The sequence below is a fragment of the Morus notabilis genome, unplaced genomic scaffold (assembly GCF_000414095.1).
Source record: "Morus notabilis unplaced genomic scaffold, ASM41409v2 Scaffold2536, whole genome shotgun sequence".
In the NCBI taxonomy this organism is placed as follows: Eukaryota; Viridiplantae; Streptophyta; class Magnoliopsida; order Rosales; family Moraceae; genus Morus; species Morus notabilis.
Genome location: NW_010367728.1, coordinates 47 through 10,053, shown reverse-complemented (window position 1 = coordinate 10,053; position 10,007 = coordinate 47). Strand labels below are relative to the sequence as shown.

The following is a 10,007-nucleotide window of genomic DNA, read 5'->3' as shown; positions in this document are numbered from 1 at the left end:
ACCCATCAATGGTCACATATGCCGATATAACTGACTGACATGGATGATGATGTGGATGTGTAGCATGGAAATTCATGCAATGTGATCTTAACATGCCTATTTCCAACTAGTCCACCCTTAAACCTCAGTGATATCAAATCATACCATACTCAGAGTGTAATTGAAATAACTTAAAATGTGTCTATATTATAAAAGCATATAAAATTATAAACTCCAACTAAACCTGAATATCCTCAAATGACATGACATCCATACGAGCAGTGTGCTCCTGACACACTTTGGGTGGTAATCGCTTAGTAAGCGGATCCGCAACCATGAAGTTAATACCGATGTGCTCTAGACATATGCTCGCTCTGAATTATTTCTTTAATAACTAAGAACTTAATGTCTATATGATTTGACTTCGTCGAGCTCATGTTGTTGTTGGAATACAGAACTGCTGACTTATTGTCATAAAATAACTTGAGTGGTCTTTCAATACTGTCCACTATGCGCAGCCTCGTGACAAAACTCCGCTGCCATATTTTGTGATTGGACGCCTCATAACACGTTATGAACTTTGCTGTCATGGTAGAAGAGGCTATAAGAGATTGTTTTCTCTTTCAGACGAAAACACCCCCAGCTAGCAGGTAGATATAGCCCGAGGTAGATTTCATACTATCTTGACATCCTACAAAATTGGAGTCAATATACCCAACAATCTCAAGCTGATATGACCTCCGATACGTGAGCATGTAGTCTTTTGTTCTTTGTAAGTACCACAAGACCTATTTGGTTGCTTTCCAATGGTCTACTCCTGAATTGCTTAAATTATCTGCCTAACATCCCAACAACGTATGCAATATCCGAACGCGTGCAAATCTGAGCATACATTAGACTTCCTACTGCTGACGCATAAGGAATCTTATGCATTTCCTTTTCCTCAAAATCATTTTTAGGGCATTGATTGAGATTAAACTTTCCCTTTGCCACAGGGGTATCACCTGGTTTGCAATCTTGCATGCCATATCTCTTGAGAACCTTTTCGATATAGCTCTTTTGTGATAATCCAAGAATACCCGAGAGCGATCCTGGTGTATCTTTACACCTAATACAAAATAGGCGTCACCAAGATCTTTCATCTCAAAATTCTTAGCTAAAAATCTCTTGGTTTTGTGCAATAAGCCTATATCGTTGCTGGCAAGTAAAATGTCATCGACATATAAAATCAGAAAAATATACTTGCTCTCACAGAACTTATGGTATATGCAGTCATAAACCAAATTCATCTCAAAACCGAACGAGATGATCACTTGATGAAACTTGAAATTCCATTGTCGAGATGCTTGTTTGAGCCCATAGATGGATTTCTTAAGTTTACAAACCATATTCTTTGGGTCCACATTTGAGAGTTAGAACTCTTTATGACTTGACGAAAATTGATTGGATCATCTTCCATCACTCTAATATCAACCTCATGTTCTTGGAGAAATACAATGTAGTCTTCTGGCACTGCACTTCTCCTTTCTCTAGTGGATCTCCTTAATGGCATAAGTTCTTGAGGTGGTAGAGTTTATTCTTCTGGATAATTTCTTGAATGAGAGCTTCTCAGACATTATCTTGATCTGTTGCGTCTTGAACAAAGTCAAGAATGGAATCCTGATCAATTCTAAAAGCATCTATGGGAATTTTAACATATTCCTCTTCAAAGACAAAGTCCCTAACTGTATCTCCCTCCGCAAACTCGACATTATCAAAGAACCGGGCATTTCTTGACTCAAAAATTGACTTAGTCGTGGGATCATAAAACTTGTACCCTCTGGATCTTTCAGAGTATCTAATAAAATAGCAACTTATAGTTCTTGAGTCCAGTTTCTTTTCATATAAAATAGCAACTTATAGTTCTTGAGTCCAGTTTCTTTTCATTAGGCCTATAAGGCCTTGCCTCAGATGGATATTCCTAAATGTGTAAGTGCTTTAAACTAGGCTTCTTGGCCGTCTAAAGTTCATAAGGGATTTTGGCAATCACTTTAGTTGGAATCTTGTTAAGGATATATGCTGCAGTCTTAAGCGCTTCTCCCCAGAGTGATTCTGATAAGGTAGAATGACAAATCATACTTCTCACCATGCCTTTAAGCGTCCTGTTTCGTCTTTCAGCAACACCATTCATAGTAGGCAAACCCCGCATAGTGTACTGTGAAAGGATACTGCATTCCTCTAGGAACTTAGCAAAGGGTTCTAAACGTTGTTCACCTGAACTAACGTTGTTCACCTGAACTATCATATCTACCATAGTACTCACCACCACAGTCATATTTGACGGTTTCGATCCTTTTACTGAGTTGGTTCTCAACTTCAGCCTTATAATTTTTTAACACATCCAATGATTGTGACTTTTCATGAATGAGATATATATAGCCATATCTAGAATAATCGTCTATGAACGTTATAAAATATTGTCGACCATTCTAAGCAACTGTAGGGAATGGCCCGTAAATGTCTGTATGTATAAGTTTTAAGATGTCAAAAGTCCTGTTAGCTTCAAATCTCCTTTTATTGGTTTGTATCCCCTTTATACAGTTAACACAAACATCAAAATCTGTGAAATCTAAGGGGTCTAGAATTTTATCTGACACAAATCTCTCTATTTTTCGTATGGAGATATGACCTAATCTCTTGTGTCATAACGCAACCGAATTCTCACTCGTCATTTTTCTCTTTATACCTCATGTACTTAATTGTAGGTATTCATTAAATGAAGCAATTGTATCAATTAAATAAAGATTATCATAACCTGACAAAGAACCGAAACCAACCAATTTTGAATCATGAAACAAACTAAATTTTTCATTCCCAAATGAACAAGAATAACCAAATTTGTCCAAAGCAGAAAGAAAAATCAAATTTCGTCTAAAAGATGGTACAATAAATGTCTCATTAAGATCCAAATAAAATCCAGTCTTTAATAATAATCTAAATTTTTCTATCGCCTCAACTTGAACTGTCTTGCCATCGCCCACGTAGATATATCTTTCACCATCAAAACAAACCAAATTAAGAAGCATACCTTTCTTAGCACGCCATGCGTGATAGTTGGTGCAATGCTTCTTTTTATGCTATTCAGCTCCACAAAAGAAACATCCAGTGCCTTCCGGTTGATCTGGTTTCTTATGTTGTTTCTTTTGAGGTGCCGTATCTGCAGCTTCCTTCTTCCATTTCTTTCCCTTGTCCTTGTCCTTAGAGGTTGAGGCCAGGTTAGCACTCTCTGCCTTATCTTGCTTTAGCCTTTCCTCTTCTTGAACACAGTATGAGATGAGCTCATTCAGAGACCAAGTCTCTTTCTGACAGTTGTAGCTCACCTTAAACTGACTAAACTGTATCGGAAGGGATATCAGAACCAGATGCACTAGTAAGTCCTCGGAGAGTTCTAGCTTAAGTGCTTTCAACTTTGAAGTAAGATGAGACATCTCTATGATGTACTCCCTAATATTATCTTTGCCCTTATACCTCACTGAAATTAGGCTTGTCAAGAGTGTACCTATTTTAGCCTTTTCATTCTTGGCAAACCTCTTTTTAATGTCTGGAAGGAACTCCTTAGTCATAGTAATCTTTCAAACATTGTGCCCCTAAGTGCTTCTGGAATGGCCTTCTTCACGAACATCGTACACATGCCATTTGATTTCTCCCACCTTTCTACATATCTCTTTCTTCAGAGGTACTCTTATTCGTAAGCGGTGCAGGAGAATCGACCCTTAACGTAAGATCGAGATCAATGACTTCGAGAACTATCAGAAGGTTCTCTTGATATTTCTTGAAGTTTGTGCCATTTAGCATAGGAATAGAGTTTATGTTGGCAGTAATATTAGCAGGAGTGTTTGTAGCTAAATCCAGAGAACAACAAACAAACAAAACAAGCTTACATAAGTCTCAAAATAAAAATAGCAATAAAATTCAAATAAAGGTAAACTCTATCTCAAGATACCGGGCACTCCATTAATATTTTGTCTTTAAACAAAAAATATTAACTTGTAAGAGATATCTTAACGTAGTAATCAAACACTGATAATAAGAACATGTCGAACAATAAATCTTCCTTTAGGCTGATTTATTGTTCACATATGAAACTGAATAATCATCATGTGTTATTAGCACAGGTGCTCATGCAATTCTGTTAAATATTGACCTTCCTTTAGGCCGGTCAATATTCACATAAGTTACATGCACACAACTGTTTATATTCTAAAACAAATTAATTTTCACAAGAGAGGTCACTTTGACCTAACTCGGATCCTGAACAAGCCCATCTAAATTTCCTGAGTCACGGGCCCAGTTGGGCCCGTGTCATCCCAAAGGCCCAAAGGCCTTATTTACCCCTTTTTTGGCCCACGGCCACTTCTTCAGAATTGGGCTCGTGGTTTTTTTCTTGTAGCTCTGGGCCGAAGCCCAGAGTCTGTAATCCTTCAGCTCACGGCCACCGACAGGCGGCTGCCCACGGCTCTTAGTCGCCAGTGCGGCCCTCAGGCCGCGCTGGTTTTTCCGTAGCGCCGGTGGCGGTAGAGGCTGCCGCTGGCCACATATTTGAATTTTTTTTTATTTGGTCGCCGCACTTCTTATGCAGCTGCGGCCAACAACCGCGGCCATGTCCAGATTTCACTATGCCAGCGGCAAAAAATTGCCACCGTTCAAAACCTCCCTTCTTTTTTAAACAGAAAATAAAATATGGAATACATCCACACAAAAAAAAATCATCTAAACTTTGTTCTCAATGATTCAACATGAAGAGGCTCTGATACCACTTGTTAAAAAATATTATTTGATGTAAAACATCTCTCAAAATCCAGGAAACATTCATGTTAGATTACCAAGAATCAATAGATTAATAAGCGGAAGTGTACCTGAATCCATGACAATAAATTACTTTTTAGAGTCGTGCGGTTTGTCTTCCAGATCAACATGTTTTCCTAGAGAATCCTTTAGCTTTCTCTCTGCTCTCTCTCTGATGATGGGATGTCAGAAAGAATATAATGTTACGTGTGATCTGGCGACCATAACCACTAGTATATATAGATAACTTCCCTGTTATCTTTTGATATTTCTATTTTAGTCCATCATAAAAATAGAAATTACCCTTAAGTCTCTACACATTAAAAGCTCACACTCTATTAGATACATTAAAGCCCAAATTACCCAAACCTTAGCAAATCACCTTTAAATAGGTTGCAACACATAATTATTTACATATAAGTCCAATGTTGAATTAAGGATCCAACAATTATTTCTGATAAAAAATGTTGAAAATTTTCAACTATTCGTATGTCATAGCATTATATAAAAGTATTACAAAAACGTAAAGCCCATCAGCATTTTCCAAAATATGACAATCTTCATTAGCAGCATATGAACATCCTATCAGCCAGCAATAACTCAAGCAGCTCTTACTCTTGAATATCAACATCTGCATCACAAGAAACTTAAATGACCTATAACTCAATAAGTAGAATCTATTAGCCGTACTCATAAATATGAAGGTGGTTATGCAGAAAATCCTCATACATTCTATCATACCCATTTTTTCTCTTTATAAACCGTCCTTTGGCCCCAGTCAAGTGTAAAACTTAGCTTAGTACTTGATAGATCATGAGTTTCATCGAACCTATTCTTTATCAGTTGATGTGGCTATATTTCCTCAAAAACCTCATGCTTCAAGTAGTGTCGCTGCAATCATTTGAGTCCGCCGGTCCCTCCTGTGTTCCTTGCCTAGCCAAGTATCGAACCATGTTTAATTAACACTTCATTTTTAAATGAAAAATAAGGATAAAATAACCTTACTCTTGAAACATGCTCATGACAGAAATACTTGTGAGTTACTCACTATTGTTTCTTTTGAAGTTTTGAAAAACAAGATTCTACTTACCTTGTTTCAACTTAGTGAAGAGTAGACCGACCTTTAGTTAGCTTGAGGTGCCTTAGGAGCTACCAAGCTTTATCATAAATATTATTGTTATCAAACTGACAAATAAGATCCCCTCAAAAAAAAAAATGACATACAAAATCAGATGGAATTATTACTTTACCATTTTTTTGAAACCTGATCAACATCCATGCATTTCTGTCAAATTTAATTTCTGTCTGTACATGTGCATGATTACACATTGCATATAACAGTATATAATCTCGTTGTTAAAGCAATGGATTTAGTGCGCGCGCGCGTGGATAAAAATTAGGTTTGGACTCTGCATATGAGCTTATCTATGATTTTGGTATTTCCTCAATACTTTAATTTACTAACTTAATAACTCCTGATGAATGTATTATAACTCGTTTGAAAATTAAAAAGGTGATGTTGTAAGATAACAAACGGGGCATGTTTATGTCATGTGCATGTTTTAACATGACTCATCTTGTGGTGAGGATGCAACGCTCGATTAAATTAAAGGATAATTCACCACAGTTAAAAGTGTAAGGGCAACTTGTCAATTTAGTCGAAGTTCATTGGTCTAAAACGCTAAAAAAGTACTGTTCACTGATTTAATTGTTGATATATGTTGGGAGCAGAATTCCATTTTTACTATATATAATATTTGGTAACCATGCAGAAACACCATATTGAATGTAATGGACCCTGGAGATCAGCTGGTGAACTGCTAAAAGTGATGAGGTCATCTCTGAGGACTATAAATGCCTAGATATGTTGACTAAAATATTGATTCTGCTGATTTGTGTTTGTTTCCACCTGGTATTTACATGTTCAATGCAGTAACCTCAAAGTTGAACAGCTAACCACACAGGAGCTCATTCATCTTGAAAGAGATCTGCATGTCATATTAGGACAAACAAGAGAAAGAAAGGTCAGATTCCAAAAAGTCCCTGCTCTCGTTTTTTTTTTTTTTTTTAATCAAAAGGGAAAAGGTTGCATAACTATATTTGGAATTTGCTTGAAGAAATTATATTCATATGCAAGAAATAAGACTCTTGGGAAAATATAATAAAATCTTAATTAAGCAACCAGTAGATGTTCTCAACGGTATAGAGCTCGACACTCGAGTGAATTTAGACAAGGTGGTAACCAATCTAATTTTCGGAGAACTGAGAGTAAGAAGCTGAATATTTAAATCGTACAAGAATCACTGGATTATTCTCTAAAAGATTCTACTAATCAAATTCAAACTGAAGATAAGGATAAACACTGCGATTTGCTGAATTAAAGATAACTACTAGTTAAGTATTGTCTCACAATATTTAGTTTATCTCATAGAAGGATATGAATATAAATATCTGGCCACCTAGAAAACCTAATCACGATTTTGAAATCTAAGGCATTCTGGGCATCTTGTGTGCTTCCACTTTACAATGAAACTCCAGTACCATGGTGGACATTGTTGGGTGAAATACTCTAATTTTGTTTTCTTCTTTGCTTTATATATTTTTAATTTATTGCGCATAAGCGAGAGATCGACTTTGGTGAGGACACGTGTAAGTTCATCTTGTTTGGTGATTTTATGATGTCAACTATACATCACAATTTTATCTAACGACAAGTTCACAAACAATAAAATTTGTGTTTGTGTCATAGAAGGATCTGAATATGACCATTTCGCCACCTAGAAACCTTGATCACTATTTTGCATTTTAAGGCATTCTCCGCATTTTATGTGCTTCTACTTTATAATAAAACTCCAGTACCATGGTGGACATATTTGGGTGAAATACTACTCTAAATTTGTTTTCTTCTTTGCTTTCTACATTTTAATTCATTGTTCATATGCGAGAGATCGACTTTGGAAAGGACACAGGTAAGTTCATCTTGTTTGGCGATTTTATACTGTCAACCATACATCAGAACTTTAGCTAAATATAACGACAAGTTCACAAAACAATTAAAATTTGTGCTCATGTTATAGAAGGGTATAAAGTGCTTATTTGGCCACCTAGAAACCCTAATCACTAATTTGCATTTTAATGCATTCTCGGCATTTTGTGTGCTTCTGCTCTGTAATAAAACTCCAGTACCATATGGTGGATGTAGTTGGGTGAAATACTACTCTGAATTTATTTTCTTTGCTTTTCTACATTTTAATTTATTGTTCATATGCAAGAGATCGACTTTGTTGAGGGCACGTGTAAGTGCTTTTTGTTTGACTTTTGTACTGTCAACCATTCACAATTTTAGCTAAATATAACGACAAGTTTAAAAACTTAATTTAATATAGACTCACAGTATAACGTCCACTTTCTTGCATTTAAATTACTTTGCAGACACAACTAATGATGGAGACTATAACAACACTTGCTGAGAAGGTACGAATTTCCAGCTCATTTCCTAGCGTTCATTATACCTTGTGTACTTAATTTGCAAAGACTAAATAACGATCAACAAGGAAAAAGAATCAAACAGCTTTGATACTGACATGGACAAATATATAATTAGTAGTTACTAATTGTATAAGAGAAGCTGTAGAAAGCCTAATACTTGGGACATGGTAATAAAGTGCTGAAATAGAGATTTTTAAGGCTTTTAGCATTTCAATGTAGTTCTATTTCATACTCTCTGACCAACAATACTTTTATTTTATTAATTGTCTTAAGTTGGGGATTTTATATTATATTGTAATACTTTTTCCAATTTAATGGCTTTTTTTTTTTTCATTCTCTTCCTTATGTTTATATTCAACTACAAGTTATTGGTTCGGCCACTGACCTTAAGCTACTGGAAACCAGAGTAATTAATCCCTAATAGTCTCATACATTTTTAGAACTCCACCTAAATTGTGAACAATATTTCTGTCAGGGAAAAAGTATTTGTATTAAAAACGTATCTAGCTAGTGTTTCCTAAGTTGAAAAGTTTTATTAGATAAGGTTGGATTGAGATCACATGTCTATTTATTTCTGTTATCTTTCTTGTTCATCTCATAAGATCATGTCACACTAATTAAAATGTATTAATTATCACGACTCTTTAATTGATGTGCTATAAAATTTTAATTGACATGATATTTTAATTAATATGGCATGATATTATTAGAGGGCCATCAAAAGAGACAAGAATAAGAGAACGCATGAGTTGATTCTTAATTATTGCACGTTATATATAGATGGACTGCATCTATATGTTTAGCAAAACAATGATTATTAGAAAAATAAAAAAGGGATATATTTATAATATAAGGTGAAACACCTGAACCTAGAAATTATCAAGTTTTGGGAATTTGATAGAGGATGAGATTGCCTAGTATATCTAGTTGGAATATAATTTATTTATCCTCGAAAAAAAAAAAAAGGATGAAACACCTGAACATTTGAATTCCGGTTACGCTCTCTCTTCATTTAAATTTTAAAAAGAAAAAAGATCATTGAACCCAAGAAACTCAATTGCAGTAACTTACATCTTGTGCAGGAAAAGCAACTAATAGAAGAGAAGTCTCTCCTAGAAAATCAGGTAAAACAAAATGCGATCAATAGAATAAAAAGAAAAAAAACTTGAGCATGAGATTTCCTTTCTGTGATTTAGTTATGTGTGTGCATAGTATTAATGCATGAGATAAACATATTTTCACAAGTTTTCTTTTTGTCTCTCCTGGAGTAACTTTTAGATCGGGACAATGATGGGTTCCCAAAGCCACCACCGAGGAAAAGAGCTTCAGCTGATTCAATGGTTCGCTTGACATTTGTGGTGTCCCAAGATAATTAGTAGATTAACAAATTTGTTTCGGTTTGTAATTGCTCATAAAAAAGTTTAGATAATTATGATCTGTATGAACACCATCTTATATAACTGCATATAACATAGAACATGAAACAGATTCCTATGTTATAATTACTGAAAATAAAATATATAACAGAATTTGACAAAAGAAATAAACGTTTAAGAAATGAGAATGACTGAAGTTATATTTTTCATTACGGATGAATAAGTATATAGACAATGTACACGTTTGAGAAATAAAGGAGGAGAAATATTCTTTACAGCTCATTACCAACAATACAGTAGCTATTTAAGGACAATATATTTACATTCTAAAAAATTAAA

General features: G+C 35.1%; 2 protein-coding genes across 2 annotated transcripts; one reads left to right on the top strand and one right to left on the bottom strand.

Annotated features, from left to right (window-relative positions):
• Positions 1 to 3,095: 3,095 nt before the first annotated feature.
• On the bottom strand, positions 3,096 to 3,581 carry LOC112094506. Its single transcript, XM_024175514.1, has one exon. It carries the CDS (start codon positions 3,579 to 3,581, stop codon positions 3,096 to 3,098), a length of 486 nt encoding a protein of 161 aa, XP_024031282.1.
• A 2,988-nt stretch (positions 3,582 to 6,569) lies between these two features.
• On the top strand, positions 6,570 to 9,804 carry LOC112094507 (MADS-box transcription factor 6-like). Its single transcript, XM_024175515.1, has 5 exons — positions 6,570 to 6,637; positions 6,737 to 6,827; positions 8,236 to 8,277; positions 9,375 to 9,416; positions 9,571 to 9,804. The coding sequence occupies exons 1-5, from the start codon at positions 6,570 to 6,572 to the stop codon at positions 9,640 to 9,642; spliced, it is 315 nt and encodes a 104-aa protein (XP_024031283.1). The 3' UTR covers positions 9,643 to 9,804.
• The last annotated feature ends 203 nt before the right edge of the window (positions 9,805 to 10,007 follow it).